This window comes from Chiloscyllium plagiosum, chromosome 5 (genome assembly GCF_004010195.1).
Source record: "Chiloscyllium plagiosum isolate BGI_BamShark_2017 chromosome 5, ASM401019v2, whole genome shotgun sequence".
NCBI lineage: Eukaryota > Metazoa > Chordata > Chondrichthyes > Orectolobiformes > Hemiscylliidae > Chiloscyllium > Chiloscyllium plagiosum.
The window spans coordinates 109,220,495-109,240,437 of record NC_057714.1 but is presented as its reverse complement, the minus strand read 5'-3'; the positions used below and the strand labels follow the sequence as shown (position 1 = coordinate 109,240,437).

At 41.4% G+C, this 19,943-nt stretch overlaps 1 protein-coding gene across 1 annotated transcript in view; it reads right to left on the bottom strand.

Moving 5' to 3' along the window:
- The window catches only part of LOC122550328 (obscurin-like), a 784,231-nt gene that overhangs the window by 564,786 nt on the left and 199,502 nt on the right, over nucleotides 1–19,943 (bottom strand). Inside the window, exons 23-24 of the mRNA XM_043691054.1 lie at nucleotides 14,955–15,224; nucleotides 6,372–6,638 (exon numbers count right to left, since the gene is read on the bottom strand). Of these exons, the coding sequence (XP_043546989.1) occupies nucleotides 6,372–6,638; nucleotides 14,955–15,224 (537 nt within the window). The remainder of the gene's footprint in view (nucleotides 1–6,371; nucleotides 6,639–14,954; nucleotides 15,225–19,943) is intronic.

Here is a 19,943-nt window from a genome sequence, read left to right as displayed (position 1 = left end):
TTATCTGAATTAAACTCCATCTGCCACTTCTCAGCCCATTGGCCCATCTGGTCCAGATCCTGTTGTAATCTGAGGTAACCCTCTTCGCTGTCCACTACATCTCCAATTTTGGTATCATCTGCAAACTTACTAACTATACCTCTTATGCTCGCATCCAAATCATTTATGTAAATGACAAAAAGTAGAGGGCCTAACACCAATCCTTGTGGCACTTCACTGGTCACAGGCCTCCAGTCTGAAAAACAACCCTCCACCACCACCCTCTGTATTCTACCTTTCAGCCAGTTCTGTATCCAAGTGGCTAGTTCTCCCTGTATTCCTTGAGATCTAACCTTGCTAATCAGTCTCCCATGGGGAACCTTGTCGAACGCCTTACTGAAGTCCATATAGATCACATCTACCGCTCTGCCCTCATCAATCCTCTTTGTTACTTCCTCAAAAAACTCAATCAAGTTTGTGAGACATCTAATATACATTCCCCTGAATGTAATTCTCTTAACATGAAGTAAATTATATTCCACAAATCACAAGACAGAAAATACTATTTCAATTAGCTTCACTTTTAAATAGAAAATTAAATACAAGCAAAGCAACCTATCCACCATACAAAAAGATTAGCCCTGATCAATCAGTACAACAGAGCAGACTTGAGGAATTAAATGGTCTACACGTATTTCTGTACAGAAGCAGCAACTTAGATATGAATGCTTCCAGTGGAGTGTATTAAAGCTGACTTACTACCAAATACTACGACAACTACAACACTGTAATAACTTAGGTGCCTAGATTTGATGTTTTTAGATAAAAATGGTCATCTCAATACTGATGGCTTCATTAATTCTATGTAGGTCTCCCAAAGCTTGCCTCAATTTGTGATCAGGTGACTACTGCAGACATTTTAGGCCCATGTTTCTTTTTTTTAAAAAATCGTTTTAGTCCATAAATATTCTCAGGTATAGCAATCAGATAATGGAAGTTAACATTTGATAGTCCATATTAACTTAGACCTAAGGGGCAACTTTTTCATGCAGAGGGTGGTACGTGTATGGAATGAACTGCCAGAGGAAGTGGTGGAGGCTGGTACAATTACAACATTTAAAAGGCATCTGGATGGGTATATGAATAGGAAGGTTTTGGAGAGATATGGGTCGAGTGCTAGCAGGTGGGACTAGACATCTCTATGACTGTATAACAATAGCCTGGTTCCACGAGAGGGGGCAGGCAGGCTCATGTGATGAAGGACCCTGGAGCAGAAAACTCAAGAAGGGATCATACAGTATGGTCAAATGAAATAGGGATTGATAGGAAGGGTGAGGGGAGTAACAAATTAAGAATATTATATATGAGTGCATGAAGCATAAGAAATAAGGTGGATGAGCTTGAGGCTCAGTTGGAAATTGGCAGGTACGATGTTGGGGGGATAACTGAGACGTGGCTTCGAGTGGACAGGGCCAGGGAAATGAATATTCAAGGCTATACATGGTATCGAAAGGACAGACTGACGGGCAGAGGGAGTGGGTGGCCCTGTTGGTGAGGAATGATATTCAGTCCCTTGCGAGGGGGGAGCATAGAAACATGATATATAGAGTCAGTACAGATAGAGCTGAGAAATTCTAAGGGTAGAAAGACCCTACTGGGAGTTATCTACAAGCGCCCAAACAGTAGTCTGGATGTAGGGTGTAAGTTGAATAAGGAGTAGAAATTGGCCTGTCACAAAGGTATTACTACAGTTGTTATGGGGGATTTCAACATACAGGTAGACTGGCAGAATCAGGATTGTACTGGACCCCAAGAAAGGGAGTTTGTGGAGTGCCTCTGAGATGGATTCTTAGAACAGCTTGTATTGGAGCCTACCAGGGAGAAGGCAATTCTGAATCTGGTTGTTGTGCAACGAACCGGATTTGATCAGGGAGCTCAAAGTAAAGGAGCCACTAGGAGGTAGTGACCATATTATGATAAGTTTTAATCCGCAATTTAAGAGGGAGAAGGGAGAAGGGAGAATCGGGAGTGTCAGCATTGCAGTTGAACAAAGGGAACTATGAAGCTATGAGGGAGGAGCTGGACAAAGTTCAATGATTCAATACCCTAGCAGGGATGGCAGTGGAACAACAATGGCAGGTACTTAGAAGGTGCAGGATCAGTTCATTCCGAAGAAAGATCCTAAGGGGAGGCAGGGGTGGCCATGGCTAATGAGGGAAGTTAAGGAAAATAGAAGTATAACATAGCAAAGATGAGTGGGAAGCTGGAGGACTGGGAAATTTTTAAAGAGCAACAGAGGATAACTAAATAGGCAATACCCGGAGAAAAAATGAGGTACAAAGGCAAACTGGCCAAAAGCATAAAGGAGGATAGTAAAAGCATTTTTAGGTATGTGAAAAGAAAACAAATGATTAAGACTAAAATTGGGCCCTTGAAGACAGAAATGGGTGAATTTAGTATGGGGAACAAGCAAATGGCAGAATAGTTGAATAGGTACTTTGCATCTGTCTTCACAGGGGAAGACACAAGCAATCTCCCAGATGTAATAGTGGCTGAAGGACCTCGGGTAATGGATGAACTGAAGGGAATTTATATTAGGCAGGAAATAGTGTTGGATCGACTGTTAGGTCTGAAGACTGATAAGTCCCCGGGGCCTGATGCTCTACATCCCAGGATACTTGAGGAGGTAGCTCTAGAAATCGTGGATGATCATGGTAATCGATTCAGGATCAGTACCTGCAGATTGGAGGGTGGCTAATGTGGTCCCACTTTTCAAGAAGGGAGGGAGAGAGAATACAAGGAATTATAGACCGGTTAGCCTGACGTCAGTGGTGGGAAAGATGCTGGAATCAATTCTAAAAGATGAAATTACAACTCATTTGGATAGCAGTAACAGGATAGGTCAGAGTCAGCATGGATTTATGAAGGGGAAATCATGCTTGACTAATCTTCTGGAATTTTTTGAGGATGTAACTATGAAGATGGACAAGGGAAAACTAATGGATGTAGTGTATCTGGACTTTCAGAAAGCCTTTGATAAGGTCTCACATAGGAGATTAGTGAGCAAAATTAGGTATAGGGGACAAGGTACTGACTTGGATTGAAAATTAGCTGACTGACAGGAAGCAAAGAGTAGTGAAAAATGGGTACCTTTCAGAATGGCAGGCCATAACCAGTGGGTTACAACAAGGTTCGGTGCTGGGACCGCAGCTGTTTACAATATACATCAATGATATAGATGAAAGCATTAAAAGTAATATTAACAAATTTGCTAATGACACAAAGCTGGATGGCATAGTGAAATGTGAGGAGGATGTTATGAGAATACAGGGTGACTTGGAAAGGTTAGGTGAGTGGACGGATGCATGGCAGATGCAGTTTAATGTGGATAAATGTGTGGTTATCCACATTAGTGGAAAGAACAGGAAGGCAGATTACTATCTAAATGGAGTCAAGTTTGGTAAAGGGGAAGTACAACAAAAGAGCTAGGTGTTCTTGTACATCAGTCAATGAAAGCAAGCATGCAGGTACAGCAGGCAGTGAAGAAAGCTAATGGCCTTCATAACAAGAAGAATTGAGTATAGGAGCAAAGAGGTCCTTCTGCAGCTGTACAGGGTCCTGGTGAGACTGCACCTGGAGTACTGTGTGCAGTTTTGGTCTCCAAATTTGAGGAAGGACATTCTAGCTATTGAGGGAGTGCAGCTTAGGTTCATGATGTCAATTCCCGGAATAGCGGGACTATCATATGTTGAAAGATTGGAGCGACTGGGCTTGTATATACTTGAGTTTAGAAGGATGAGTGGGGACCTGATTAAGACGTATAAAATTATCAAAGGATTGGACACTCTGGAGGCAGGAAGCATGTTTTCGTTGATAGGTGAGTCCAGAACCAGAGGATACAGTTTAAAAATGAGAGGCAGGCCATTTAGAACAGAGTTGAGGAGAAAACAGGAGTTGAACAGAGTGTAGTGGATATATGGAATGCTATTCCCCAGAAGGCAGTGGAGGCCATGTCTCTGGATACTTTCATGAAAGAGATGGATAGAGCTCTTAAAGATAGTGGAATCAAGTGTTATAGGGATAAGGCAGGAACAGGATACTGATTGTGGATGATCAGCCATGATCATAATGAATGGTGGTGTTGGCTCGAAGGGCTGAATGGCCTACTCCTGCACCTATTGGCGACTGACTTCCTCACCCCTATCCTCGCTCTCCCTATCCTCATTTTCCTGCCCTTCTTCACTCTTCCCCCAATTCTGATTCCCTTTCCCCTACCCCATCCCCCATCCCCTCACTCTGCATCCTCACTCTCTGCTGATAAACCCCGTGCAGGCTTCCATGCTTATGCATCTCTGATTCTTCTACACTTCAGTGGACAAAGGCTAGACAGCCAAGGCCTTTCTCATAAGGGCAATCTGCCCACTCCAAATATTAATATTATGAACTGTTTCAAACTCATTGACATCCTTCTGTAAATAAAGTGACCAGTAGTGTACAGTACTTCAAATGAGGTCTCATCAATGCCCTGTATAAATTAATGTATATATAATACAAAACTGTATATTTCAATGAGATTATCTCCCATTCTTCCAAACAACAGGAGTATATTTAACCTCTGCTGCACAACCTCTGTCTCCAACACAAGTATATTCTCCTTCAATATGGAGACCTAAAATCCTGATATAATTATGGTAAGACTTCTTTACTCTTATACTTCAAACACTCTGCAATAAAGATCAACATGCCATTTGTCCTCATAATTGTTTGCTACACCTAAGTGATAAAGTTTTATGATCCACATAAAAGTCTCAGTTCATCACTGCTTACAAGTTTCACATTTTGTTAAAAATTCTACTTTTCTGATGTTATGACCAATGAATAACCTGACATTTCCCTACAATATATACCATCTGCAACTTTGTTCACTCAGTTAACGTGTCCATATTTTTTCAGAATCTATGTCTTTGCAGTTTACCACCCCGGTTAGTCTTGTATTAATGCAATACCAAGTCACAATACTCTCAGCGTCTTTCCCTAAGCCATTAATATACATGATAAATAGCCCAAGCTCAAGCACTGTTCATGGAAGCACTTCATCTTATCAACTTGAAAATGCCCAATTATCAGACTCTCTCTGCTTGTACAAGCTTATTATCCAATCAGGAATCTCACCTCTGAAGTTGCCAGTCAATGAGAGGCCAGCAATCTCAGCGAGCTGGAGGACATTGCTTGAGCACCAGATTAAGGATGAGGCAAGAGGGCCACCAGGTGGTTTTACAGGGAAAGCGGTCAGAGGCTAGATCAGAATTGTGACATTCAGCAATCACTCCCTTGCCCCCATCTGTCACCAATTTGGGGCAAATGGAAGATGCCATCAGGCCAGCAGTGGATTGAGGCCCTGAAGCAGCCATAACTTGACTACTAAAGGATCTTAATCGGTGGAAAAGGTTGCCCATAATTTCTGAGGTAAAAGAAAGAGGGTGAGCAAATAGGTCCAATTCAGTCAATGCTTTGCTATTCGCATCATCTCCAGAGAGGGAGAAACTGCACCCTACAAGTTACACCCTCAAATATCATAAATATATTTGATAAACATGACTTTCCTTTCATAAACAATGTTGATTTTTTTTCTGATTGTACTCTTCGGACAATTCTAGAATCTACAGATTTTTTGGAAAACCATAATCAGCACCTCAACTATTTTTGCACTGTATCTCTTATGGAAGCCTCGGATGTAAACCATTAGGTCCTGGGGATTTGTCAGATTAAGTTTTCTCTTTACCATTATGGCACTATGAACACACTCAAATGAGAATTTGTCTGTACGTGGCAGCTCATAGTGAATGTTTTGATTTACATTTCTTTAGTTTTAAAAGGTTGCTGTAGGATAGGATTTCTAATAAGTACTAATAAGTAAAATGAACAGAAACAACTGATTTGGAGCACTATTCCAAACTAAATTACGTAACGGTGAGCTATATAAACAAGCAAAAGGCAAAATAATGAACATTTTGGGAGTGGAGGCAGCAAAAGTTTCTGCAATCAACCAACAGGTAGTTAATTTCTAATCATGCGCTTGCAACTTAATCTATAACATTTCGTCCCCTGTCTAGGTGACATCCTCAGTGCTTGGGAGCCTCCTGTGAAGCCCTTCTGTGATGTTTCCTCCGGCATTTATAGCAATCACTATAAATGCCGGAGGAAACATCACAGAAGCGCTTTACAGGAGGCTCCCAAGCACTGAGGATGTCACCTAGACAGGGGACGAAACGTCTTCAACACAAATTCCCAGCTCGGCCAACAGAACCACAACAACGAGCACCTGAACTACAAATCTTCTCACAAATTTTAATCTATAACAGTAAGGAACTTCTTACAGTGTTAATTCTTACCTTCAACTGTGAGTGTTGCTGTGGTCTGTGCATTACTTGATTTGCAGCTATATTCACCAGAGTCTTCAGGTCTGAGGTTTGAAATGGTGAGTTCTGTCACATTCTTGTTTTGATTAAATTTGTACCGGTCAGATGATTTGATTAAGCTCTGGTCTTTGTACCATTTCACCATCTTGGGAGTAGGTGTAAACTCACAACTCAAAGTAGCAGAGAGCCTCTCTTCCACTGTAATATTCTGTAATTCTCTAACTACCAATGTTGGAGGCTCTGGAAAATAATCACATTGTGAATTTATAATTACACTACACAATAGGAATGAATTTGCATTAATGTAACTCTCAAGATTAAAAGATGTGTCCTCAAGTGAAATACAAGATAACAACTAAACATAGTACCTTACAAACCCGCCTCACCACCTAGAAAGGCAAGAACATGAGAATACCACCATGAACAAGTTTCCCCCCCAAGTTATACAGCAGACTCACTTGGAATGATAATGAGGTTCCTTCATTACTGTTGAATTAAAATCCTGAAACTCCCTCCTAAAACTGCAGCACATGGACTGCAGTGATTCAAGGAAGCAGCTCACCACCATCTTCTTAAAGGCAATTAGGGATAGGTAATAATGGGTAATAAATCCTAGCCAGCACCACCAATAGCCATGAAAGAATAATGAAAAAAAAATGTAATAATTAACTACAAAAAACCACACTGGTAATATTAGAATAGGTGTAGTCATTGTAATGAGGTCAGCCAGCTAAACCTCATAGAATATGAGTTCCCTGATTGGGGTAATGGCTGACAAAAAACTTTGAATATCAGAGATGATACTAACACTGTGTTGCTGACTCTGTATGAATTATAGTCAAAAACAGTTCATGTGAAATAAAGAGCGACTTGCTGATGGGATACCGGCCTCTGTGGAGTTATTTCAGAGGTGATGAGAATAAAGCATAATCCTGAAGAAATTTGCTTGCAACAGTTCAACTTTGAGTTGGGATAAGCATTTCTTACATCAATCCTTTGTGTGGGAAGGTTGACTCATTCGACTCTGCCATTGTGGATTGAACCCACTATGTGGAATGAACGCGTTATGATTTTGGGAAGATGACATTATGGCAGATGAAAAATGAGTAATTCTCCTGGCAACCTTTGGAGTTCTTTCTGTCATTTAAGCTTAACTTTCCCTGAGGCACCAGAGACTAAAAACCTTCAAGAACTGACTGATAGTTAAGAAATATTATGACTTCATGCCTCTCTAAATTCCGTGACGCTATCACTTTTACTCGGCAATTCAAGTACCAAGAGAATCCATATCAGGGTTTTTGACTCTGTCAGAAATCAGAAGACTATAAAGTAAAGGCACCATAAAACCAATCCAATTCACGAAATTGATAGCAGTGGTCATACCAATTTTGATGCCTGATGGGTCCACTTGACTTTGTGGGGATTTAAACAATTTTCGCAGCTAGATAAATACCAATCCTTCACATGGAGGATTTATACGCAAAGCTGGAAGGGTGGCCTGTCCTTCATGAACCTGGACGTGAGCTATGCTTATTTGGTGTGCTTTAAGAGGCAAAGACAATGCCACCCGAAACTCTGGGCCACATTCAGTGGTGAGCTCTAATACTAAGTTCTTAAATTTACAAATTAGAACACCTTCCAGAAGGCCGAGTAGCAAATATGGATTCATCGAGTCCACTCCCTTTACCAGATACACTACCGGAGGTAACCCCAGTCTGGAATAATATTAATTTTTCAGGACATACTCCCAGTCACAGCCAACAATATCAGACTTTAGACTCAGAAAGATCCAGTTCTTTCCAAACTGAAACAACTGGTTTTAATGGGGAAACCAAAGCGATATCACAACTAGAAGTGAAACTGTTTTGGACCCAGAGAGAGTAGCTCACAAGAGAAGACAACACAATGTTATGGGGAGCAAGAGTAATTGTCCTGTACAAAGGTTGTCATCAAATACCGGCTGAACTCCACCAGGTCTCCAAAATGAAAATACTGGTGAGACATTATGTCTAGTGGCCAGTGTTGGATTGAACAACAGATGTACAAAGGCAGGTTAGAAGTATTAGATCTGCACGGTCAGCAAGGTGGAGTCAGCCTTGGATGAAATACTGCAAATGTGTTAAAGACTGTGGAGAAACAGCAGACACCTCATCTGAGCAGTGTGAGAATTCTAAGATGTATGTTGTAATGATGTGTATAAAGTTTAGAAGTGTTAACATACCAGAGTGAGTTTTATACTTTGAACCAGGAAGGGAGTCACTCGGCTCATCTTGTCCATACCAACTCAAAGACACCCAGATGCCCTTTCTAATTCAATTTTCCTGCACACAGCCCATAGCCCTGCAGCTTACAGCATCTAATGTGCAGATCCAGGTACTTTTAAAAGAATTTAGGGTCTCTGCCTCTACCACCAAGTCAAGTAATGAATTCCAGGCACCCACTATCCTCTGCATGAAAAAAATGTTTTTCCTTACATCCCCTCCAATATTTCTGCCATTTAACTTGAATCTATGGCTCCTGGCTTTTGAACTCTCTACCAAGGGAAACAAATTCCTCCTATCTACTTTATCTCCACCCTCACAATTTTGTACACTTCAATCATGTCATTCCTTAGCCTTCTCTGTTCCAAGGAAAACATTCTCCAATCATTCCTCGTACAATTCTCCAATCCTGGTGACATTCTAGTAAATCTTCTTTGCATTCTGTCCAGAGCAATTATTTGGAGGTGCCGGTGTTGGACTGGGGTGTACAAAGTTAAAAATCACAACACCAGGTTATAGTCCAACAGGTTTAATTGGAAGCACTCGCTTTCAGAGCACTTCTCCTTCATCAGGTGGTTGTGGAGGACACAGTTGTAAGACACAGAATTTATAGCAAATGTTTAGTGTGATGTAACTGAAATTATACATTGAAAAATACCTTGATTGTTTGTTGAGTCTTTCATCTGTTAGAATACCATGATAGTTTCATTCCTCTCATATGTAAATCACAAAACCTTTTTTTAAAAGTTACATTCTCAGGTTAACTGTAACAATTCGTGTTAGCCAGATACTATGAGATTAGATTCCCTACAGTGTGAAAACAGGCCCTTCAGCCCAACCAGTCCACACAGACCCTCCGAAGAGTAACCCACCCAGACCCATTTCCCTCTGACTAATGCACCTAGATGCTATGTTTCAGGAGACACACACAGCCTTCAGATTAACTCCCTCAAATTCTGTCAGTGTTCAGGGACAAGAAACAGTAAATGCATTTTGCTTTGAGAACTTGGAAAATGTATCAGTGTAAATATATCAATTTGGAAACTATTTATGACATTGTGAAGGACACTGCAGATGAAACTATATAGGACAAAGTTTCGACTAAGCTGAAAATGTGTTGCTGGAAAAGCGCAGCAGGTCAGGCAGCATCCAGGGAACAGGAGAATCGACGTTTCGGGCATGAACGTCGATTCTCCCTGTACCCTGGATGCTGCCTGACCTGCTGCGCTTTTCCAGCAACACATTTTCAGCTCTGATCTCCAGCATCTGCAGACCTCACTTTCTCCTCAAAGTTTCGACTAAACCAATTGAAAGTTTGGGAACTTTAATAGAATATTAAGAAATACCCATACGTTGGATACAGTTCAAGCAAAAGGAAACTAAGTTCTTATAAGATCATTTGATTTGCTAGTTAGAGCATTTATATCTGAGATTCTGGATTAGTGGTGCTGGAAGAGCACAGCACAGCAGTTCAGGCAGCATCCAATGCCAAAAGCCCTTCATCAGGAATAAAGGCAGTGAGCCTGAAGCGTGGAGAGGCTCACTGCCTTTATTCCTGATGAAGGGCTTTTGCCCGAAACGTCGATTTCGCTGCTCCTTGGATGCTGCCTGAACTGCTGTGCTCTTCCAGCACCACTAATCCAGAATCTGGTTTCCAGCATCTGCAGTCATTGTTTTTACCTTCTTTATCTTTTTTTAAATTTTTTTTATTGTTTTTATTTTTTTCAACCCCCACACTACCGCTTAACTGCGGTAGTGCTTATTTTCTCCCCAGCACGCATGGTGTGTGTGTGTGTGCAGGTGTGAGACACAGTAAGAGATTTACCTCATTTATATCTGAGCGCAAGTAATTAAGAATTAGCAACAACTTCTGTTAAGATTATTGAGCAAGGTAATTTGGAGATGCCCGTGTTGAAGTGGGGTATACAAAGTTAAAAATCACACAACATCAGATTATAGTCCAACAGGTTTATTTGGAAGCCGTAGCTTTCGAGCGCTGCTCCTTTGTCGGGTGGTTGTGGAATATCAGATCGTAAGGCACAGAATTTATAGAGTTTACATTGTGATGTAACTGAAGTTATATATTGAAAAAGACCTGGATTGTTAAGTCTCTCAACTTTTAGAATGAATATGTTGGTCTCAGTTCTTTCATATGTAAATCGCAGAACATTTAGAAGTCACATTCTCAAGTGAACTTTAACAATTGGTGTAATGTCGGCCCAGGTAATGCATTTAAGATGTGAGCTGCCCTGTGCGAGACTGTCTGAGCCACAATGGTCAGACTGATTCAAATCTAAAATATTGACTCACAGAATCTTACATGGATTAATGCAGTTTGCTCATCCTCCCTATAGCCCACATTCTCATCCACACAGCAAGCAGGAATCTCAAATCTGTTAGAAAAGCTCAAGGGCTGAGGCTCCTTCGACACTACCTCCTGAATCCCTCTACTTGCCTTACTCATTGTCACACCCTCTTGTCCCTGAACACTGACAGAATTTGAGTTAATCTAAAGGCTGTATGTGCCTCCTGAAACACAGAATCTAGGTAACTCTTCCCCCTTCCAAATGTGTCACAGTTTTTGAAGCTCATACTTTAACTCATCAACTTATGATGCTTTGACCTTTCTTCAGCTAGGCAGACCCAGAGGTGTTACGATGTCTTCCTCTGGACATTTTCACTGGTTTGTAAGAAGTACATATGGAAAATGTCTCTGACTTATCAGTTCCAAAGTTCCAGCTTCTAGCAATTGCTGCAGGTTTAAACAGAAGAGAATAGCAACTTCTGGGCTTGGAGAAAATATGCGCACTTCTTTTTCCTCCCTCTCTCTCTGTCCCTATACCTATTTACCATTCCAAGCTAACTTCAAGCACAGCAGATAAGGGGACAAATATGAGAAATGGGGGTCAAAAAGTGTGGTGCTGGAAAACCACAGCAGATCAGGCAGCATCTGTGGACAGATAGGACAGTTGGAGGGTTGAATCTGTGATAAGGTGGGGAGAGGGGAGATGAGGAAACTGGTGAAATTGATGCTGATTCCGTGTGGTTGGAGGGTCCCAAGTTGGAAGATGAGATGCTGTTCCTCCAGGAGTTGGATGGCTAGCATTTGGCAGTGGAGAAGGCCTAGGACTTGCATGTTCTTGGAAGAGTAGGAGGAGGAGTTGAAGTGTTCGGCCACAGAGTGGTGGGGTTGTTTAGTGCATGTGTCCCAGAAATATTCTCTGAAACGTTCTGCAAGTTGGCGTCCTGTCTCCCCAATGTAGAGGAGACCACATCGAGAGCAATGGACAAAGTAGATGAGGTGTTTGGACGTGGAGGAAAATCTCTGTCAGATTTGGAAGGATCCTCTGGGGGCGTGGATGGAGGTGAGGGGTATGGACACAGGTTTTACACCTCTTGTTGTGGCAAGGGAAGATACCGGGTGTGGAGAGTGGGTCAGTGGGGCGCGTGGACCGAATGAGGGGGAGGCAATGGTCTTTGCGAAATGCTGACGGGGTGGAGAGGGAAATATATCTCTGGTGGTGGGGTCTGGACTGTAGTTGGCAGAAATGGTGAAGGATGACATGTTATATCTGGAGATTGGTGGGATGGAAGGTGAGGACCAGAGGTTCTATACTTGCAGTTGAAGGGTGGAGTTCAAGGGTGGAAGTGCAGGAAGTGGATGAGATGCGCTGGAGGGCACTGTTAACCACATGGAAGGGGAAATTGCAGTCCTTGAAATAGGAGGACATCTGGGATGTTCTGAAGTGGAATTGTTCCTCCTGAGAGCAGAGGAATTGCGAGTAAGGGATAGCGTTTTTACAGAATTGGGAGTGGGAGGAGGTGCAATCCAGGTAGCTGTGGGAGTCAATGGGTTTGAAATAGATCTCGTGTTGAGTCGGTCACCGGAAATGGAGATGGAGAGGTCCAGGAAGGGGAGGGAGAAGTCTGAGATGATCCAGATGAACTTGAGATCAGGGTGGAAGGTGTTCGTGAAGTTGATGAACTATTCAACAGTAGTAAGTTCAGCAACACAATAGGGAATTAGAAACACCAATATTGGATGCCGGTTTTAAACCCTAGAGAGAAAATGGTCTAGAGTTGGTAAAGGATGGTAAATTATCATGTAATAATGTACAGCACGAGCTGGTATTCATTGTTCTAATGATCTCCATTACTGATTGCCCAAGTGGTGTTTGGTTCAGACCCAAGCATTGTGCATAGCTGACACAGGCAGCTCAGTTTAATGGCCAATACCTGCACCCCCTAACCAACGAAAAGGCTGGTTGAAACGTAGTCTGGTCAATGATGTTGTTATTGCATTCAAAACAGAGAATGCAGTAACAAATTCATTTGATTTAGAATTGTGGATAAAACATTTGGTCTTTTAAGTTCTCTACTTAAGGAAATCTTGGAAAAGGGGCAAGAATCCAGGGCTGAAAATTGAGTGCGGATCAATCCTTGACAAAGCTGATTCGGAGCTCGGCCATAGTACTGCTAAGTCATGCTTGGATCATTAATAAATTAATCAAGGTTCAAAAAAACATTTCAATTGATGTGGTCAAAAATAAAGTACCAATGAAACATGGATATTCAAGTAGACAAGTGGAAAGCATGAGACAAATTCATGAGTGGAAGGTGCCTCTGTGAATAATTAATGTACACTGTTTAAACCATCATAGCCCAAAGAGCATAGCCTGACTGGTTACCAGCTAAGGAGTTTAACACATGTACAGAAAACCGATGCAGAACGTTTTATGTAATGTTATGTAAATCGGCCTTCTTCTGACTATACCCTCCCTACCGGCATTGCGGGTCAACCCACTACAAATGGACTGCAGCGATTCAAGAAGGCAGTTCACTACCACCTTCTCAAGGGCAATTAGGGATGGGCTGTCAATGCTGGCCAGGCACTGACATCCAAGTCCCACAAATGAATAAAAAAAACAAGATTAACATCTACTCAGACATTACATGGAACATTGGAGTAATGGGGGGGGCTTATTATTATGTGAGGTATCATGTTATGTTACCACATGCAGTAGAGTTATGGAGAAATACAATAAATATTAGGTTAGATAGATTTAACATAAAAGCCTCTTTGGTCGTTATCCACATCAAATATAGAAGACAGAAGTGCAATGTGGATGTAATGCAACAGTAAACTGTAAGATGGAAGCTGTATGGGCAGCAACGGAATCAAATCATGTTGCATATCTTATTCCAGGGAGATATTCCATCACTATGTCACAAAAGAAGTATCAATATGGGAATAGTTGAACTTGGCCTAGAACCAGCCAAGCAATGTGCTCATACTCACAGGTACCAACTAGGGTGGGAAAGGTAAACCTGAAGGAAATCTACTGGAGAGATATTCTGGAAAACCTGACACAGTATTTGAGCCACTTCTACATAATTCCACTACAGCTGACTCCTTAAAAGTCAAAAGAGCATACAATGTATGACACCTTGCAGCAACAATCGAAAGCATTGGCTGGTGAGATTGAACAAATAGATACCACCACTATATCTGAGGAATTGGAAATTGAATATGTAGATACACTCATGGAGTGAGGCCATCTTCCAAGTTTTGATTATCACCCTGTAGATACTGGATGTATAACAAGTCTACTTGGTTCACATCACCATAGAACACAGGAGATGTCACAAGGAATTTAGGAATTGGAGGATGCAGGGCCAATTGTATTGAGCCAACCTATAGAGACTGTAAAGCAAAGTGCTTCTACAATCCTAAGCTCAATACCTGGTCAGTATGTATGGACGATGCAATGTAAAGGGAAAAGCATTACCATTAAGTTAACTATGTGAGCTTGGCAAAAGGCCAAAAAAGGGAAAGATAAAAGATTTGAATGAGTCTCAGACAGTTGAGGGTTAAATCTTCAGTCATATTGTAAAAGCAAATCAGAACCATAAGCTAGCAGTATCGGAGCAACACTATCAGCAAGATGGAGTTGGCCTTGGGTGAAATACAGAAAATGTCTATGTGGAGAAACAGCAGATAAAGTAAGACATCTGGACAGAGAAGTGCAATATCTAAGTTGCAATGATTTTTATCGAGGTGTTTGTAATACATCAGAGTGAGTTTTACATATCATAAGAGATAAAGCTGGCTCTGCCTTCATATGCATAAAATAAATGATGGCTAACCTGAATCCTGAAGTTCTTTATTAACCTATCATGTTATAAAATAATAGTACTAAATGTTGCAGATGACTATGAAACTATCAACTTGAATTACGGTCTAAAAGGAAAAGTAAGAAATTTGAAAGAATACAGAAACAAAGAATCTGAATACCTTTAATAGTCAGCCTCGCCTCAGATTTTGATTTCCCTGCAATAAACTGCAGCAAGCCAGTCATCTTACAACTTGTTCTTTTCAGAGTCAGACAATGGATAGTGCCAGAATGCTCAATTTCCACATCTTCAGAAACATGAAGAAGTTCACCATTCAGTATCCATTTTGGAGGCTTCACATCAGCAATTGAAAGCTCACATTGAAAACTTGCATCATTTGGCTCTGTGACTTCCACATCATGTAGCTGCTTAACAATGGCAATTGATTGCTCTGTACATTTAAAGAAATTGATAGAAGTTAGACAATTCCTTTTGAATGTTAAATTGTATGTAACATATCACATTCTTCCCTTTGTCACAAGGGAACCAAATTTGGTCTCAATAATGGGATAACTAAATAGCAGTATTTGTTGAAATCAATAAGAACTTACAGAAGTCACATTAGAAGTTGAAGTGTATAATTTTAAATAAATATTTTGACAACAAAGCAATGTCCATCATGCATTCAAAATTTATTTAACTTTGCATTATGACTTTAACAACACAAAATCTCAAAAATCTTTATAAAGGAAAACTAAACAGGCAAAATCTTTCATTATGGAGTCTAGTTATGATGTTAGAGGCTATGTTAGAAGTCATCATTTCTGCTCAGGACTGGTGTGGAGATACTGGCGCTGGACTGGGGTGTAGAAAGTCAAAGTCACATGTCACCAGGTTATGGTCCAACAGGTTTATTTAAAATCACAAGTCAGAAGCGCTGTTCCTTCGTCAAAGCTCCAAAATCTTGTGATTTCAATTAAACCTTTTGGATTATAACGTGCTGTCATGTGACTTCTGACTCTGCTCAGGACTGACGGAGGTTTTCAGTTCAATACTAATGCACATGAGCTGTTTTGCTAATTGAGCAGAAAATCTTATTGATAAACCTCAGGAGGTTCTCACGTACGTGACATTCTATCGTGAAAAGATTCAGTCACCATCTCTGAAGACCACTCAAACAGCATTTAAGTCCTGCGAGCCTGCAGCATCACTGGAGCCTATGTTAGTCACCCCTAATACTACCAATCCCAGACTTGGCTCACACTAGAAGGAGCTTTGTAGTGTAGCAGAGTAAGGGATACCTTAAGTATTTAGGATTCTTAATGACCTGGCGAGTGGAAATGCTATGTCCTCTAGTGGGTCAATCCAGAACAAGGGCGCTGGTTTACAATTCTACATTGCCCTTCAGGACAGAGATGTCTGTGACTTTGGAATGCTACCTCAGAAGGTAGAAGACAGAAAAAGGCAACAAGTAACATCAGGCAGAATGCAGGGGAACTGGGAACCATGCTTTGGAGTCCTCAATTGCCTCCTCTTTCCTGGAGACAAGGTCCATAACAATGTTTCCCTCCAGGTGTCTATGATTTCATTCATATATAATGTCGTGTGTACACTCACGCAAAATTATCACAAAGGCCAGGTTTGTCCACACAGTTTGATGCTTAACTGTTCAAGAACAATTTTGCTTTTATTTGATTAATAAGAATGTAGTAACTGTTGTAATCCAGTAAATGTTTAATTATGCAAGTTGGAGCTTCAGTCCTTAGGTACATTAATGTGAATTTAATTAAGAACGCAGAGCCTAGCAAAATCCAAATTCTCAGCCAGTGGTTAGAAATGTAGGCATTTTCCATGAACTTGATTTATCCAGAACCAGGGGTCACAGTTCAAGGATACAGAGTAAGCCACTTAGGATTGAGAAGAGGAAAAACGTCTTAACCCAGAGAGTGGTGAGCCTGGGGGAAATCTCTGCCATGGAAAGCAGTTAAAGTCAAAACACCGAATGATTTCAAGAGAAGTTAAATATACCTCTTGGGGCTAAAGGGATTAAAGGGTATGGGAAGAAAGCAGAAATAGGGCACTGAGAGAGATGATGAGCCATGATCACACTGAATGGCACAGCAGACTTGAAGTGCTATATAATTAATCACAAGATCGGCACATTGAAAATAGAAAATTATTCATTAGTCAAAACAACGGTGCAAACCTTTTCTCCCAAAGTTCTACTCCAAAGTTTTCTCCCAAAGAGGAAGCAGTGGGCTCTCAGCTAGCTGGTTACCAAAAAGAATAATATAAAAGCAAACACATTTTGCTACCCTAATTGGCCTTCACTGCTTTTCAATAAAATTTTCACATGCCTGTATGCCTTGGTTTCATAAAGTCTGTGAGCATCATTGCTAGATACAAGTGAGGTCCCGGAGGACTGGAGGCTGGAAAATGTTTTGTTCTTATTCAAGAAGGACTTTAAAGAAAAACCTGGGAACTACAGACCAGTAAACTTAACATCTGTGGTGGATAAGTTACTTGAGAAGATTCTGAGGGAAATGATATACATGCATTTGGAAAGTCAAGGTTTGCTTAGGAGTAGTCAGCATTACTTTATGAGTGGGAGATGATGCCTCACAATTTGTTGAAGCTCTTTGATGAAATGACCAGGAAGGTTGATGACAGCAGAGCAGTAGATGCAGTCTGTATGGATTTCAGTACGGCCTTTGATAATGTTCCACATGGTAGGCTGCCCTGGAAGGTTAGATCGCATGGAATAAAGGAGGAGCTGGCATACTGGATACACAATTGGCTTGATGGTAGAATGCAGAGGGTAATAGTGTAAGGATGCTTGTCAGACTGAAGGCTTGTGATTAGTGGAGTGCCGCAGGGGTTGGTGTTGGGCCCATTGCTGTTTGTTATCTGTATTGATGATTTGGATAAGAATGTACAAATAATGATTAGTAAGTTTGCAGATGACACTGGAATAGGCGGTATCGTAGACAGTGAGGAAGGTTATCCCCTTGATCAACTGGAGAAGTGGGCTGAGAAGGGGGCTGTGAGGTCTTGCGTTTTGGAAAGTCAAATTAAGGTAGGAGTTTCATGGTGAATAGTAGGGCCTTAAGGACTGTATTGGAACAGGGAGACCTTGGAGTTCAGGTGCACAGTTTTCTGAAAGTGATATCACAGGTAGACAGGGCAGTGAAGAAGGCTTTTGACACACTGGCCTTCATCAGTTAGGGCACTGAGTATAGAAGTTGGAAAATTATATTGCAGTTGTATAGGACGTTAGTGAGGCCACCCTTGTAGAATTGTGTTCAGTTTTGGTCACGTTGCTATAGAAAGGATGTTTTTATTAAACTGGAAAAGAGTGCAGAAGACATTTATAAGGATGTTGCCAGGTCCCAAAAGTCTGAGTTGGAGGGAGAGATTGGACAAGCTAGGACTTTTTGCATTAGCACGTAGGAGACTGAGGGTGTATCTTAATGAAGTGTATAAGGTCTGAGAAGCATGGATAGGATGAATGCACTCTTTTTTTTCCCAGATTTGGGGAATCAAGGATAAGAGGACATCAGTTTAAGGTTAGAGGGGAAAGAATAAAAGGGAACTTGATGGGCAACGTTTTTACACAAAGGATTGTATGAATATGGAATGAGCTACCACCAGAACTGGTTGAGGTGGGTACATTAATAATATTTAAAAGACATCTGGACAAATAAATGGATAGGAAAGGTTTAGAAGGAAATGAGGGAGCACAGCAGGTCAGGCAGCACTTGAGGAGCAGGAAAATCAATGTTTCGGGTAAAAGCCCTTCATCAGGAAATTAGCATGGATGGACATTTTCGTCTGCATGGACCAGTTTGGGCCAAAGGGCCTGTCTCCATCTCTATGACTCTCTAAATTCCTGGTCTATATCACAATCATGGTAGGTAAGGACAAAGGAACCCCTACTGCTTTTTTGGGACTGAAGGGAGGAGTTGAGGACGGAAGTGCGGGATATGGGTCGGACTCAGTTGAAGGCTCTATCGACAACAGAGCTGAGGACTCATCAGTTGAGGAAGAAAGTAGACATTTTTGAGGTTCCTTTGTTGAAGCTAGCCTCATCAAAATATATGCAATGGAGACACGGGAACTGGAAGAATGGAATGGAGTCTTTAAAGGAAGTAGGCTGCAAGAATGTATCGTCCAGGTGGCTTTGGGAGATACTGGGTTTATTAGTAGATATTAGTGGCCAGTCCATCACCAGAAAGGGAAACAGAGATGTCAAAGAAGTGAAGGGAGGAGTAAGAGATAAACCAGGTGAAAGTGAGGGCAGGGTGGAAATTGGAAGCGAAATCCTGGACTTTAACCCTGTTCTTTAGTTGACTGTAGTTGTTACAAGCAGGGTCATTTGAAGTGACTCAACTGTTACAATTCCAACTCCTCTTTGGAGCATGCCTCGGGTAGGATTGGCATGAGACCTACAGTGGAAATAAAACAGCAAGGACTAGGTCACTGCTTGCTAAGCAGCAATCTGATCTGATTGCCTCTTCAGTCTGAGGTTTACATTAGATTAGATTAGATTACTTACAGCCAAATGGCTGTAAGTCTAATTGTTCCCCATGACCCAAGCAAGTCCTTTGTGTCAAAGATAAACGATTATCACCAATTAAACATCCTCAAATCCATTCAAATCGAGCAGGACAATGTGGTTAAACAACTTCACCAGCTCCAGCAATACAGAAATCGAGTCCTTCTCTTCAACTTGCTTTCACTCATACGTGCTCTGCTGTAGTTGTGTAAGACTACTGCTATCCCCAAAAATCCTTGACAGTATCTCAAAAACCAACTGCAAATTGCTTTGAACATCAGTAGCGCGTCCCACAATTTCCTGATGGGCTTTCCTCACAAGCGCTACCTCCTCACTTGCATTGAGGGCTCTGAATGTCATTACTAGCTGCGTAATCTCATTGAGTCTTCGGTCACCAGATCATAGAACATAGAACATAGAAGAATACAGCGCAGTACAGGCCCTTTGGCCCTCGATGTAGCGCCGATCCAAGCCCACCTAACCTACACTAGCCCACTATCCTCCATATGCCTATCCAATGCCCGCTTAAATGCCCATAAAGAGGGAGAGTCCACCACTGCTACTGGCAGGGCATTCCATGAACTCACGACTCGCTGAGTAAAGAACCTACCCCAA